The 16,949-nt window shown below is 36.9% G+C and overlaps 1 protein-coding gene across 2 annotated transcripts in view; it reads left to right on the forward strand.

Moving 5' to 3' along the window:
• The window catches only part of MBOAT2 (membrane bound O-acyltransferase domain containing 2), a 96,529-nt gene that overhangs the window by 58,632 nt on the left and 20,948 nt on the right, over nt 1–16,949 (forward strand). For both annotated transcript variants that reach the window (XM_040551316.1, XM_040551317.1), the window contains 4 exons: nt 642–737; nt 4,276–4,331; nt 12,632–12,686; nt 13,514–13,697. In XM_040551316.1, coding sequence (XP_040407250.1) covers nt 642–737; nt 4,276–4,331; nt 12,632–12,686; nt 13,514–13,697 — 391 coding nt within the window. The remainder of the gene's footprint in view (nt 1–641; nt 738–4,275; nt 4,332–12,631; nt 12,687–13,513; nt 13,698–16,949) is intronic.

A 16,949-nucleotide genomic window follows, 5' to 3' on the forward strand; every position in this document is an offset into this window, starting at 1 on the left:
AAAAAAATGACCTGAAAAATGATATGTGAAATTAAACTTATAATACTTAAAAAAGGTTATTTTTATCTAATTTTTTTATATTTGCAAGGATTGGCTTTAACAGGAGGCATAAAGGTGCATTGTTCCCTTTTCACTCAGATATGTTTTAATGCGTGTATTTGAAAATCAGTCATTTCTAATCTCTGAAAACAGAAGCAGTGGGATTTGTGGTGCTGACTTCTAAATGTATAGAAGTACATTCAATGGAGATGATGTTCAATGCATAATTTGCCTAATTTGTGTACTCATATGGACAAAAATTAACTTTGATCTAAAAGTAATAGATTCATTTTCTCTTTAGAGCTTCTGATTTTTACAGCAGGATTTAAATTATAAATCCTATGCTTGATGTGAATACAAATATGATAATGACAATAGCATTTGTAATTTAATACTGTGCACTTAAAAAAAAAAAATCTACATGGTTCTGTAGGATAAATATTAGCAAAAGTAGTTGGGATGAAAGTGTATTTGCACATGCAAATTATGTAATACTTGCTGGAGATAATTGGAGATTAAAAGCTAATTAAAGATTGCTGACTTAATGGAGAAATGTTAATGTTTTTTAATTGAAAAGCATTTTTTTCCTCTTTTCCTTCCAGGTATTGCTTCGTTTTTGCTTTGGGATACCTCACTGTGTGCCAAATTACCAGAGTCTATATCTTTGATTATGGACAGTATTCTGCTGATTTTTCTGGGTAAGGAGAAAAAAAAATCTTCCCATCTTGCCTTGCTATGTGATTCTGTATCTGTTTTTCTTTCCACCCTTTACTACCACACGATGAAACCTGAATTGTCTGATGCACATGTATGTCTTATGCGGTCTGATCCCACAACATGAGGAAACTGAATGTTTTAAGGAAATTAGCTTTTAGCTTTGCTCTGTTTTGGGTTTTATGTTAAGTGTTTCAGAAAGTGAAAGCTGAGCAGAGGTGTGGTTGGGTAATCATACAGCCCTTGGAAATAGACAGCTATGCCTGTATGTGTCCTCATTTTATATAATGAGCTTAACCTATATTTGGTTGGAGCTATATATGAGCAAAATATAATAAAAATGCAAAGTAAAAATAAAAAAAAATGGTGATTCTTCTTTGTATGGCAGACAGAAACAAAGCACAACAATTTCTATAAATGTTTTCTCCTGATGGTGCTTTGATTTAAGGGAGCATATTGGAAAAAAAGGCAAGAGAACTGTTTGCAAGTCTGTTTGGAAAAAAAATAATAAAATGCATTAAATATATTTCAGGAATACTGTGAATGGCATTGGTGTTTGCAGTTCAGTGGTACCTGTACTGTGTAGTAGAGTTGTGTGTGTGTTAGCCTCATCACTTCTTAATCCTCATTGGTAAGAGCCCAGAAACTAACTTTAGGCTGAAGCCTCTAGCTTTTGTGGTTAAGTTAATATTTTCTGTTGTTGTAAGCTGGCTCTTAACCTTCTGAAACATCTTTCTGTATTTGTGTCTGCACACAAGTGTCTGCCTTCAAGCCAGATATCCAAGTTCTTGTTACAGGCAGAGGAGATCTGATCAATGTAGACAGCAGAGCCTGGAGGGCATCTCAGCTGACCCACCACTACGTATCCACCTTGATGTGAACTGGATGACTTGACATATGCCCGACTGTATTGTCTACATCTCCGCTGACTTTAATGAGAGATTGTAATGCAGAAATAAGCATAAAGACACACAAAGCTAGATTACCAATGTTGAATTGAATGTCACCGTTACGAGTGGGACAAGAATCCAAACGCTGTCCCTCCCAGTTCACTGTAGGGCCAAAGTGGGTATAGCCTTGCAGTGACCAAAGCTCTCAGCTGTGTCGGGAAGCAGTGTAATTGCATTTGCTTGTTGCTGCTCTCAAACTATTAATAGTAGCTTGAGCACACTTGCTCAAATGGGACCGTATTGCTTTCAGATACCAGCTGTCTTTGTGGCTCTGTTGGTTTGGTGCAGAGATTTCTGCTAGGTCTAAACATGTCCGGAGATCCATGAGGCCTCTGCTCTGGATGGAACTGTTCTAAAGCCTAGATCTGTCTCTCTGATTGTGTGCTTGAGCTGCCTGATTTAAAACACCCTTTCATGCCTTGGTTTGGGAGCTTGGTGCATGCATATTGTATTAAGTCTCTGGCATAAGCTGCATCTGCTCCCTTGAGGCCTGAGACAGATGTTACTTCCAAAACAGAAGGAGAACGACATGCTGCAACTTGAACTGAAGAAGGCTATGTTCCACCAATTTTCTCTAGTTCCAGGGGAGGAGAGTAAGCTCAAAATTAACAAAAATGCCCAAAACAGCCAATGAATCCCAGCCCCATCAAGTTCTTTCTTGGTACTGAAGAAATTGGCAGGGCTTCGTATAGTGGTTAGCCCTGACAGAGCTTTGAATGGATACCTAGATATTTCTCCTAGCCCATTGTGCAAATCTGAGGTATCCAGGCCCAGAGAATCTGCCAAGGAAATTTGACCCATGCTGGAGGTGCCATTGCTTGTGCAGAGCATTGCAATCCTGGCTTCAGTAGTGACAGATCCCAGCTGCCAGCAAGCCTTCCACAGCTTCCTTTGCCCTTCTGCCAGCACCTAAAAGGGAAATTAAAATTAAAATTAAAATTCTCTTACACAGCCTCACTGTTCCAGGAAGGGCTCTTCCTCTTTTAGTCTCTAGATTGCTGCTCCTCAGCCAAGTCTCTGAAGATGCTGGAATAGCCACCTCAGAAGGAAAAAATGCCAGGGTCTGCTATGATAACAGTAACAGATGTATGAGCTAGAATTAATGTAAGGTCTGGCCGAGCTCCTCTTGGGCTCCATCCTTCAGCCAATCTATGCTTGTCCATTCACTGAAAATGTCCATTTACAGAAGGAAAACCCATTCTGTTCGGAATCAGTTAGGGATCTGTGACACTACCAAGCAGGTCTTCAGCTTAAATGCTGGAAAGGGATGTGAGGGATTTCCCAGACTGCCTATTCTCATTTGGGTTCTTTCCTTGCTGACACTTGCCTGTCACTCTAGCCTCGATAACAGGATTTTTAGGGCACTGATAATACAATGGAAAACTTTTTTTCCCTGATCGCATTTTGAGGACTGAAAATATATTGTGCTTTGAAATAACCTAAAACCTAAAAAATATCAGTTGACAGACTGAACCATCTGGCAAAATACTGTCAGTAAAGGAGGACTTGATGGCTTTTGGATTTACTTTTCTATTGTAATTTAAATATGTGAAAAAAGGCTGAGTGCAGTCAAGACTTGAACAAAGTTACACACTCATCCTACAGTATGATTTATTTATTTAGTCATATTTTATACAAATTATATATATCATATTTTATATTTTAAATATATATTTCTTTATTTATATCTTCAGCTCAGATACTACTAGGCAAATAAAGTCTCCAATATATTTTTAAGATCTGATTTCAAAGTTAAGTTTCTATATTCTGATAGTCTTCTTTATGCTTTTTTTCTCCACTACCCCTGTTAGGGGTTAGCAATGCTGGGATTTATATCAGTTGATAATTCTTAGATATTATGGAGGTGGTTACCATTTCACAGTAAAGTTTTTCGTTTTCCAATACAGTTAAAGCTGAGTTACTTAGCCAGTGAATAATCTCTCTTGGGAAGCTCAAGATCCAATCAAGTGTACCAAATTCAGCACAAACTGAATTCCATTAGAGTCAGCATAATTATGCTAGGTTTTAGTTTTGCCAGATACATTTACTTGAAGCACATAATAATTGTAGTCGAAAAATTAAGCACAGGACCAGCTCTTAGGAGAAACAATGAAAATGGTCTGCATATCTAAATAAATAATAATGCTGCTCAGCTTTGGCATATATATTGTCCTTTGCTTGCTGCTGTAATTTATAATGCCTATGATTGTTCTTACAGCGCTTTTTTCTTTACTATTCCTGCTGTTTAAAACAACAACAAGAACAACAACAAAAGACTATACTATTAGAAAGTAAATGTAGAATACTTTGGCTGTGTTTGTGGAACCTAATGCACCAACAAAAGGCATGATTTTTCAAATACTGTATCTAAGGAGTAAATTATTTTGATAGTTTGAAAGCTCTGTAATGTTTTGACCTCTAAAAACTAACCACTTTGTCCTTGTATTAGAAATCTTCCAGTAGAGAGCAATTAACCTGGTCTAGTCTTATAAACTTTTCCCTGATATGTTTACATGTGAAAGAAAATTCAGAACTCTTTTTCTCTAAATGATTCTTTCTTTTCTCGTAACAGTCCCATGATGATAATTACACAGAAGATCACTAGTTTGGCTTTTGAGATTCATGATGGTAAGTTTTCTTTAAACCGTCTTTAATTTTCCATTTAATGTTCTAAACAAAATGAATTCAAGGAATGTTAGTCACAAACCACTACAGTGAGTTACTCTAGGCTAATTTGTGTTTGAGGACAAAATGTATTTTTATGTGTCAATTGATTCTTCTGGTGCTTGCTATAGGAAATACCAAGAAACATAGCTCAAACACTATACAAGCTCTGAAAGAGATGAGTGATGTTTTGGGGGCCAAATACCACTGACATTTTTTTGTGCCGGTGTATAGATCCTGAGAAATAATTTGGAAATAATTTCCCAATTCAGGTATTACTGTTGTTGAGAGGTTTGTGGTACCTGTGATCTCTGTTGTTGAGCACCTCTTGTCTTAAAATGCTAACAGTTGATCTCTTCCTAATTTGTGATATGTATACCAATGTGTATGAAACCTTTATATACATTTCATGTAGTTTATTGTCATAGCTGCACTCACTGCTAATGTGTGAAAGTGCAAACAGGGAGATTATATAATTACCTTTATGTCTTTTCTCCTACCAAGTTTTTCCAGCAGATGAATGAGCCCTAGTCGTGACAAAAATGGATTCTAATGTTTGTTTCAAGGGTAGGGTATCTAGGTATTTAGTCACTTTTAAATTGTCTTTCTCTTAGTTTGAAAGTATCCAGTGAATCTATCTAATCAGCTTGAGTTTCTTGAAACTTCAGCTGTCACCTGAAGATTTGGGTATGTGGCCCCAGACACCTGGATCAAGCCACCTGTTTTTCTGAGAAGTCTTTAGTAACATTATATTTGGAGTTCAATATATTTTTTTTGTCTCATGTGTGTACAAACTTTAATGCTGTTGTTGCATTTTTTCCTTTCTCATAAGACACTGCCTAGAGAAGCCTGTAGGCAACAACATTCATAAAGATGAAAAGCCTGGAAAACACTTCCTGTATGAATTCTTGAATGAATGAAAATGAATGAATAATGCTAGACATGTCTAATTGGTCAGAAAGCTGATGTCTAACTTCCAGAGGAAACACATACGGTATTAGTTTTGCAAGCTATAATCAATTTGAGCACAGAGTATGCAGATTAGAGGAAACAACTTACTCTAAGGAAGTAATAATTCTAGTATCAAAGATAAATGCTTCCTCCTACTATTATTTTGCTAGGGGAAAGAGCTATTCTAGACTTGCTGACATCATGCACAAGTAGTGGAGTTGGGGTATGGGACAAGCATGTGGGTGTTTCTGGTAGTCTTGAAAAAAATATTTCATTTAGTCAGCTCTATTCTTAACTTTCATTACGGACTATGCTAGATTTTTTTCCTACTTAATACAGACAATTTGTAGTTTCCTAGTAAATCCAGGTTATTTTCTGTCTGAATTTCTTGGGGGTGTCATTGAATTCTGAGCATCAATCTTGAATTTTTTTCATTGCTGCCCCCACATCAGAGATCTTCCAGATTTTTTGTCAGCCTCTGGGGAGTAGCTGATAAAGTACTGGAAAGCTTTCTCTCTGGTTGCATTTGCAGTTCAGCAGAGTTCTTGAGTTGAGCTGGAGAAGGACAGCTGCTAGAAGCACAGTGTGAGTATGACTTTCAAAAGTTGGTGAGACCAGTATAAATTCAGGAGCAACTATGAGTCTGATGTCAGGAGACGGCAAGAAAAGATATACAAGGGAAAATGAGATTGTATTAAAACAATGATTTTTAACCCCAGAGAACTTACACAACTTATAAGGGATCCATCAAGAGAAATCAATGAAAACAGTTGGTTTTGTGGTAAAGGCAAGTCTCCTGGACCCGATCTTTTCCTGGCAGCCTATTCATTGTGTTCAGATGGTTTTGGTATTACATATGAAGGTCCTGGAAAGAACTGGATGTAATCACGAAGTTCACTCACTCACGTTGCATGCTAATGAGTCTTTCTAGTCTTGGTGGATGTCCTTGATTCCAAGTCGAACTCTAGTACTTCTTTACATAAACAGTGACAACTCCTTTAACTGTTAGAACCCTGCGTACTTACTGTGGGCTTATTTTTTATTACAGCAGGAGAATTCTATGCAAATTCCATAGGAATAATTTAAGTTTGCTTTGTAGTGGAGTCACAGTCCCCGGAGGTGTTCAAGGAGAGGTTGGACGTGGTGCTTAGGGACTTGGTTTAGTGGGTGATAGTGGTAGTAGGGGGATGGTTGGACCAGATGATCTTGAATGTCTTTTCCGACCTTAATGATTCTATGATTCTTTTCAGAAGGTTATTTGGATCACAAATTTACACCTGCATAAACTTAGACTATGCCTTTGGTGTACTTTGATTTGTGTTTTGAACTTAAGCCCTTGATAGTTCTTGCCTTCATACAGGTTCTTGCTACTTAAGTGAGCACTGCCAAAAATGAATAGTCAGTATGTTAAGTTCTTGCAGATTATTTTTGGCATCACACATGTACATTTTAAAGGCAGAAGTATTCACATTATTTGGAGACTGCTTGTGTCCATATTCATTCTTTATGGCAAGATTTAGATTTGTGTATTAATATAGATATAAGATACAGATTTGTTAGGCTAATGACAGAATTAGGGGGAAAAAGGAACTTTTTGTACTTCAGATTCTGTCTGAAGTACCTTTTTTCACCAAATTCAAAACTGGCATATTTTTGAGAAGGAAAGGTGCATTGCAGCCGTTCCAGAAGCACGACGATAGCCTGCAGCTGGTTTAGAAAGGCTAAAAATGTGCGTGCGAAATTCCTAGCTAGAAGGTGGTGTCAAATAGAGAAGCCTTTGCAATTATAAGGTACCAAAAGTTGAGCAGAAGAGAAGAAAGATACTGTGACTGCTTAACTCCTGTAACTTGTGATGAGTTACATACTGAGTTCTCCCTCTTTTGCTTATAATGCATGCACCCGCACATGAGCCTCACTCATTTTCTGCAATTCTGTATGAGCTGGGGGATCTTTACAGGAAGTACGCATATCAAAATCTAATCTCACTAATCTGTATGGACTTTGACAGCTTATTTTTAACTCTAGTGCTTAATGAATCTTAAACAAAGAGTCTCTTCATCAGTTATATTCATTACCCAAGGAAGTTCTGGAGCTCACGACATACTTATTTTTCAAGTCACCAAGAGATTCAGTCAGCAAAAACAGAGAACATTAGACTTGATATTTGCTATTTAAAAGGGGCAAAATGGTCACAACTTCTTCCAACCTCATTCTTATTTCTTTTCTCTAACTTAAATTAAATAATACATGAACAGGAAAAGTAGTAACTTCTTAAATGTAGTACTCATCTACTAAGAAAGAAGTGTAATTCTTCCAAATTATTTCTCCATATTTCCATGTTGCATTAGTCAGAAAAATGTGTTTAGACACAGGTAGGAAACCAGAACCATAACGCTCTTCTGTCAGCTTCTTCTTTGTTCCCGGGGGCTTATCTCTCATATGCTTTCTGACCACAAAAAAAAAAAACTTTCCTGTCCTGTATGCGCCCTTCTGCCATCCCTCATGTCTTGGTTTTCAGCTTTGTAGTTGCCGGTGCTTAAATGTGCTGTTCCTGGAACACTGCTTGCTTTTTTCTAATTATGATGATGTATCTGGCGCCCTCCATTTTTAAAAGCAATAGAGTAGACATTGATGCTGATCTGATAAGGCACTGCATTTACTGTGAGAGCTAGAAGGAGATGAGTTGCATATTCAGTGTACTCTAAAGGGCTGATTTCTGTTTGTTTGTTTTGTTTTTAGCTTCTGCCTTTTCCTTTGAATCATGATTTGGCAAAATATAGTTATATGATAATTGTACACCAAAATTTTTTTTTGATCTCCCTACATTTACTTCACTTCAACAGCAGCATATGAGGGCAATGGCTGGATTGTTTTGTGCTTGTATTACTATTGTACTATTATAGGGTTGTAAGATTTCCAAATTGGCCATTAGAGTTACTTTCCCCAGAAAATTATGTCTCTGTCCCATATGGCCCCTGGGAGGAAGATTTTAATGGATAGAAAAAACACATGGAAAAATGGAAAAAAACAGATAAGGAGAAAGAAACAAGCCTAAAGTTGGAGAAACTTGCATGCAAACACCATGTTAGTTGCAGTGGTCTTGATTATCTATTGCTACCAGCTTCATACAATTGTAGCAGCGCACCATGCACTTGGAATGTTTTTAAGCAATATAATTTAAAAGAAAAAAAGGTAAATTCCTTCTTGGTTGGCAGGTAATGAGTAGTCCTATCCAAACTGCAGTACCTGCTATTTTGTTAATAGTAGTGGTTTCTCAAATAACGTAATGCTGTCAAAAGTATTGAGGAATGTTTCTTGTTGTAGTTGATCAAAACATTCCATCTTTATTTTCAGTTAATTGACGCTTTACCTTTTACTTCCCTCAAAGGCAGATACTTACCATATTCAGTAGGAATGGTGTGGTGTGTTTTTGTTTGTTTGTTTGTCTGGTTTGGTTTTGGTTTTTGCTTTTTTTAGTTATGATACTTTCTTCACAAGTCTAGGAATTGCTTTTCTTGTCAATTGTCTGTTGATCTGTATTTTTGTATGTCTTTTTTTTTTTTTAAGTGTTCCCTCTTGTGTTAGTGACAACATGGCCATTATTGGAGTTACCAAATCACGTTCACTACCGTACACATTATTAGTGTTTAAAGGGTTATATTGTATTTCTCCACCCCTAAGTCTTTAAGTGTTGTTTTCAGCCTATGTTTGCTGGTGTGGCTTTCTGGATTTCAAAATTTCTGATTTTTTTCTTTTTTTTTGTAGTTTCTGTGCAATTTTACTCAGCTGGCATCTTTGTCTGTTTGCTTCCAGCGTGCTAGTAACAACTAAAACTGTTATTGAATATCTGTGTCTTCTTCAGGTCTTAAAACGTTTCAATAGCAGCATGCATTTGAGCTCAGCTGGTGATCCATTTCAGAACCTCAAATTAAAATTTGCTGTAGTTACAACGAGGCTTGTGATAGGATCTCCATGTTTAAGTATTATTAATGTAATATAATCTCACGTTTAAGCATTATTAATGAGTTATTGAATAGCCAGATTTTCATGCAAATATAAAGGTGGATATATTCAAGCAGCTTAACTACAAAGCTGGGGTAATGCCAGGATATGATGATAACGTTGTATTGTAATTGTGAGGATGCATGGTAGTAGTCAAAACAAGCTTTAATAAAGCCTATTGGGAGGGAAGGATGTTGGCATGTACCTAAAGACGTTGATTTTGCTACCTTTAGGATGTCATCTCCTGAGGAGGAATGAACAGGTGCAGCTTCCTCATGATTTAGACCAATGGGGATAAATTTTGCTAGGGGTGATTTACAAAATTCTTTCACCAAGGAAGGAATGTAGGCTCGTTTCTTACTTTACAGATGAGAAAACTGAGTTACAGTTGCTGAGTGGCCAAATCATTTCACCGTTCTAACAGATGTTCAATAAAACCTATACTCTCAAATCCCCACTGTGTGATTTGGTAGCCACTGAAAGATGCAGCCATTGCAGTAGTTTGGTGCTTTAGGACAGGAGAAAATATTTCTCACAAACCCCAGAGAAAAGTTAGAAAACTTCATGAATTCCCTGGCAGTGGCATGCTGATGAAATGGGGTTTCTTTATCTCTTGTGTTCGGGAACAGCTATGATTTGAGGCCTCTGACCCCATGGGCAGATACACTGCCTTGGAAATATTGAAAGAACTTGTATGCATTTAGCTTGTGTTAGATAAGGTTGGGTTTGATGGTCTTTCAAGGTCCTTTCCAGCCTGGGCTGTTCTATGATTTTAAAAGCACCTTATGCCCTTTTCTGTCAATTAAAAAGTGTTAGCAGCAGCTTCCTGAAAGCTTTTGAGAGTGTGACACAGGCACTGAAAAGACATTAAAAAAAGCTCATGGGGAAAGCCACTGACCTCCACGAAGCTGATGGATGGAGTGAAATGTCAGTGAGACAGGGAGGTGAAGACTACAAGGAGGCTTACTTGTACACTGTACAGGTTTGAGACAGCAGGTGTATTGCCCGCCAGCTTATGTAGGTGGAAAGTAAATCCTCATATACATACGTAAGTGTACTCATTTTAACTCATTTTAAATATGCCAGCTCTTTACCCCTCCAAAATTATGTATTGTATATAAATATGTATATAAATATGCCCCAAAGGGCATATTTCAGTGGTTAGATTACTCTATTTCAGCTTTTTTCCCCTCATTTTTCATAACATGTCAATGGTGTGAAATCTTTTGTTTGGCTAATTACCTTTCTTTAGTGGTTAGTCTGGCTTTGGGCAAGTTAATTTGGACACACGTGGTCACTGCTTCCTCCTCCTTACTCAGAGAAGAAGGTATCCACGTGGGATACAGCCGCTAGGGAGGATCCTGCTCTGGGCTGTTTTGTAAGGGCTTGTAAGTCTCTGTACAAGCTTCTTCCCTATACAGTTCATGTCTTGTGATCCACATCCTACATGAGTCTCTGTGTTGAATTTCTTTTTTAGATGGTGCTGAATTCCAGGATTCAGTACCTGAGACCTCTAATGCTACAGCCTTAAAGGTTAAAGGACCTTTCAAGAAGCTTCTCCCACATGTTTTTGTTCAGTGCAGTTTATCAGCATAGAAATCTTTGCTGTAGTATTAAGGAGATGTGACACTGTAATTGTGGGGAAGAGAAAGTGCCTGTGTGGAATTAGGGATTGTGCTAAAATTTATTTATTTATTTCCCTTGAGTATGAATGAATGGGGAGGATCAGGAATGAAGAAGGCACTTTTTCAGGTTGTAGGAGATGCCAGTTTGTTAAGCCCTCTCTATTGTCTCAGCTTTGAAGACTAAGAGTGCAGTTTTTAAGTCCTAAGTGTCTATAGGTCAGAGTTCCTAGAGTCACACGAAGACAACAGATACCTTCTCTTTAGATAAGAAGTATTGCCATGAGTCATAGAATTAAACAAGTTTTGATTCCCCCCTCTTTTTCTAGTCTCAAACTTTACTGATTTTGATATCCTACATATATATATATATAGTGTGTATATATATATATATATATATATATAGTTTTTTAATATATATAGAGAGAGAGACTCCAGTTGAGACTTTCCTTATATAAGCTTACATCAAATATAAAGGCTCCTGTCCGTGGATTTACTGGCATCAAGGGGCAGGCCTTGAAGGCAATCTTTCTGTGAGCGGAGGAGGATCTTTTCCTTCTATATTATCTATACAATCACCTATTTTTATAAAACACATTAGAATTTCATATCTATATTACCTCTACTCTTTCATTAAACTTGATTGGAAATTCGCTTTTGGGTTTAGGAACTGCTAGAGAGGAAGATAATTGAAGTGGGATTCCACAAGCTTAATTTCCCGTAGGAAGCGATGCTTTAGAAAATAAATTTTTGAGTGTCTGCAGTCACAAAGGACGCTTGCAGATGCGAACAGCACAGAACGGATGCCCCCACAAGGGTCTGGGCTGGAGGCGAGCCTGCAGGAGGAGCTGAAGCAGCCAGGCCTGTTGGAAGGAGGGAACTCGGCTTGTTCTGCACCCTGGCCTCAGATTAACGTATTTTATAATTATTTAAAGTGTTGAAGGTTATATTGTTGACCTTTCTCTTTTACAGCAACATGAATTCAGAAACTTGTTTTTCAGGAGTAGGCCACCAGCATTTCAGAAAGGGCGGGGTATGACAGGAATGTAGCTTAGGCCTTGCTGCTGAATTTAGGCTTGGCCTGCCCCCTTCTGCTGGCAGGGGTTAGGGCTCATGGAAAAGACTCAGGCACCCTTTACTGTCCTGTCTGCTTCACTGGACCTTGTTTATAATCTTTACTTGCAGCATGATGGTGGTTTTTAGGTCTGCATTGCGTTTTGGGTAACATAAATCTGTCTTGGACTGTGTTCATATACGCATCAAAGGCGTGTGGCTAGTGTGGTGTCCCTGGGTTACTGCTGGGTTAATGGGGTTTGAAGTTCGACTTCCCTGACTGGCAATAAAAGGTTTTGAAACCTGTACATTTTGAAATCTTAAAAATGTAAGGGAACTGTATTTTTCAAAGCTTATTACAAGCCTTTTTAACACTTTCCTGAAATCCGTGTGGTTTCAGGTTTAGGCACTGTTGGATGTAACTGAGAATATGAAATTTTGTAATTTTGTCAACGGTAAGAGATGTTCAATCCAATTTCAGCAGTTACACGTGTTATAATTTCTCTGAAAGTACTTGAGGACATTAAAAAAATACATTGTAGCATGAGGTTTGCTCTACTGATTAAAGACACTGATAATTAATTTGTGGTATTCTACCTTTTCTTTATTTTTCCTTTTCCCTGTGCTCTTCCTTAGGAATGTTTCGAAAAAATGAAGATTTGACACCGTCACAAAGATGCTTGGCTGTAAGGTAGGCTTTCAGTGATCTGAGAGTTTAGTTTTAGGGGCAGGGAGAAGCCAGTGGTTTGTGTGCTTTATTGATGCTTTATGAAATTGCTGCAGTTCATGTTCAAGATGGAGAATTTACAAACTCATCTAAAACAGGTCCACGCTTTGTATATTTGTAACTTAATTACATGCATTTATTCTCCTGGAAAATACCACTTGAAATGGAATGGTTTTTCTTAAGTATAAAAACAAAGTTCTATGCATTATATGCAAATTAATGCCAGATCAGATAGGAGACTAGTTAACATTTAGTACACATATAAAGTAGTTGGTGAAGGAACATATTTGTCTAATTTCTGTTTTTCAGCATTTAACTTACATTTTCTCCTTTCTTTATTCAGGAGACTTGAAAATAATATGTTGTCCTGGGCAAAACAGTCTTGACTTGAGGAATTTTGCTTAACTTAATTTATCGCCAGTTAACACACACCTTTGTTTACTGATTCAGTTATTGAGGGGAAAAAAGAAAACAGAAACAATTGAACACTTAGGGAAACACCCTTCCTTCTCCTTCCCCAGTCTCAACTTCAGTCAAATGCCTCCTCAGGGCAAGGAGAAAGTCACCAGAGTTAAAGACATCAGTCTGAAAATGCTCAGTACAGATTGGAAAGCAATACTGTGTTTAGAATGTTTTAAGTTGTGATTGCAAAATACACATGAAGTGCTTTTCTGCGTTTGGTTCTTGTTGCAATGAGAGTGAGCAATGACATGCAGTATGACTTCTCCTACTGTGGAAATTTTGTGGAAACACACACGCCATCTCACGAGCTGCTTGTCTTTGAATTACAGACGCATGCCAAGTCTACTGGAGTATTTAAGTTACAACTGTAATTTCATGGGTATCCTGGCAGGCCCGTTATGCTCTTACAAAGACTATATTAATTTCATTGAAGGCAGATCATACCAACTGCAACAGTCTGAAGCAAATGGGAAGGAAGATACAAAATATGAACAAACGGATCCTTCTCCAAATGTAAGATGTATGACTCTTGCAGTGCCGATGCTGATGTAATCATTGCATGAAAAGCTTGATTTGCACTGTTCATTTACAGGCATAACTTCTGAGCTGTATCTGGATTTCGTTCATCAACAGTACAGTTCTCTGTTCCAAAAGTTAAATACTTATTCTTTAAGGCAGGTTTTCTCCATGGTTTCCAGTCTGGATCTTGTGGACAAAAGCAAATGAAATCGGTGCTTCCTACCAAGCTTATATGGTAAAAAGCCATCTTTTGATGAAGCAGTTAATGTATCTTTTCTTCAAAGCATATACCGTGTACAAAAGTGTCCTGGTAAGGACGAACTGCACGTCTTAATAGTTCCAGCAAAGTTCAGTGAAAATTCTTGAATGCTACTGTTTTTTAATGTCTGCATGCAGCAAGTAGAAAACGTTCATATGCATTAAGTTGAAAAATACTGATCAAAATAGTTCTTTTTCGCTTTTATTTGTCTAGAGATATACTAAGGATGGATGTATTTTTTTCTTTTATCTGAAGGTGTCATAGAAGATGGACTAGCAATAATGCCGTGGAGAGTTTACAAATTCATCTAAAACAGATGCATACTGTAATGGATAGTCCATCTTTTACTACACCTTCAGATTAAAAAAAAAAAAGTAACAGTATGGCTTGTCATCCATACAGTCTATTTCTTTTCTCTTTGTTTTTTTGTTGGAAAAGAGAACACATCTGTACAGAAGAAAGTCCAGTTGATCATACTTTCTCTCTTGGTCATACTCTCTCTTTACCAGAGAGATTTTATGGTCGCAGTTAAAATCAAAAGCTCCCAAAGCTTGTTACTTGTCTATTTTAATCCAAAGAATTAAGTGGATATCTATCCACTTCCATCCTTTGAATGTGGGTGATGATTTTTTGCACATTCTGTTCTACAAGCCTCGTGTGGTTGTAGTAACTTGCACCACAGGAATGTAAACTAGTGGTTGGAGGATGATAATATTTGAAACTGTTTTACATGTTGATAAAGTACCTAAGGTCATAAAAATGTGCTGTTGAGCAAGTAGTCAAGAAGGGAGGAGGACGAATGAGACTTCCCTGCATAGATGGGCACCTCACAGTCTGTAGACTGCATCGATATGTTGTATTGGCAAAGTTGCACACTTGTTTTTAAACGTCCTCTTAGCTCAACAGATGCATCACATCTTATGTACTAAAATCCTATTTCTGGGGAAAAATATTGTGTAGTAAATTTATTGCAAATAAATGGAACTAACCAGATCTGTCAATATCACTACTTCTGGACATTCATCTACCGAGTGCTTGGTAGGTCTTCATAGCTTTTTACCACATAATCTTGCTAGTGATCAGAACAAAGTCAATAAAAATAAAAGCATAAACCTATAACACATTCTTCTTTCAGGTAAGCAGTTTTCTCTAAAATGTATTGCTCTTAAAGTGCTTGACATTTTTTGCGATTTATGCTGTATTAGCTTTTGACATAAAAAATAAAGAGAAGCTGTCTATGCTGTTGATACTTCATCTCCTGACTGGTGTTAGAGAAATCTGGCTGCATTTTATAACACCAGAGAGTATTGTGTGCTTTTGGAGAAATATGGATGATATAACTTGTTTACTGCATTTGCTGCATCAATTAAAGTATTCATTGTTTTGTTCTAGAAGAATGCTTACAGCCCATTAGCTTCATGTTAATATTTTAAATGTGTTCCTTGTTACTTAATTATTTCAAGAAGAATAAATTGTTAGGTAACTCAAAAAATGAAATATAAAGGGGATCAGCAAATGTTAATATAGTAAATGAAAAAAAAATCCTTCAGCTGAGTTGAGTATAATAATATAAGCTTCATTTCTTGTTAGTTATCATTTATATAACAAAAGCAGTTCATGCCAGCCTCCTCCTCTATACTGTGTTGACTGCATGATATTAACTTGGTTTAGTATATTTGCTGTGCTCATTGCATGTTAAATGAATCAAGTCAGCATATTAAAATTTATTTCTTATATCCCTCCTATTGTGCCTTTTTGCAAGCTATCAATTGTTGGTGCTCAAAGTGGTGTCAACTCTCAGAAATTAATATCTGTCTTTGTAAGTTTCTTTTTATTATGGCTACCCTTAAAATTCAAGATGCCTGTCAGCAGATATCTGCTTTCTTGCATATTATGCAGACTCTTCCTACAAGTTATAAAGTTCTTGCTTAATTACCTGTAATTTTTAATTGAGGTGCTATCCTCCACAAAATGATACGCTTTAACATACTTCAATATTATATTGAGCTCCTTATTGTTTATCAGCCAAGAACAACAACAACAAATATTCAAATAAACTTAGAAGATCCTTTACTACTTTTTATATGTATTTTATATACATTATATTGTTCATACAGCGATATATTTATATAATCTGGAGCTCAGTGAGTGTTTATTGCCTCAATTAGAAAGCTGTTCCGGAACTCCTTTCACTGATTAGGAATCCAGCTTTCAACCTGCTTGCATTGCCATCTGATTTATGCACATTTGTTTTTCTCCTGGCACTGTTTTCTACCTTAAATATCTTTTTCCCTTCCCGGTGTTAACCATATTTGATATTTTTATACAGGTATGCTCAATTTTTATTCATCAAAACTAAATAAGCCAGGCCCTTCTACCTTTTTGTTGTAAAGTAAATTGTATATTCTACTTCACACGAGGTGAAAGATATCTTGCAGCTGATGTTCTCTTAATTCATTAATGGAACAATTGTTTTGGAGTGCAGTTTTTGAGTTATTCCACAATAAACAGGTTTTACTTTTCAACTTGATGCATTGAAAACTTTGAAGAGTGAATGAAATGAACTTCAAACTTTTTAAAATTAGTTACTTCATCCCTGTAAAGACTGACCAATCCTCCCATGAACGTGAAATCCAGTTATTACCCATTTATGCCTTGGCAAACAAGTTAATATCAATAGCCTAGTTGATTAAGTAAAATGACGTGAATCAATGCTTTACCAAATGCATTTATATGGGTAATAGAACAATTACTGTGGTGTCAGGTGAGGGCTTCTGTTTCTGTGTAAATTTATTCACAACTTGAGTATGCTAAACAAGTCTCAGACTGTAATTTTATAATCTATTGAGGCCAACCCAAGTATCAACTTGGGGCTTCTGAGTCATTTGCTTATCATATAAATGCTAATGTGCATTCCATGGCATGGTGATCTGATTCACATCATTTGATCCCATCTGAAGCTAGCTTGTCAAAAAAAAAAAAAAAAA

The sequence above is a fragment of the Cygnus olor genome, chromosome 3 (assembly GCF_009769625.2).
Source record: "Cygnus olor isolate bCygOlo1 chromosome 3, bCygOlo1.pri.v2, whole genome shotgun sequence".
Taxonomy (NCBI): domain Eukaryota; kingdom Metazoa; phylum Chordata; class Aves; order Anseriformes; family Anatidae; genus Cygnus; species Cygnus olor.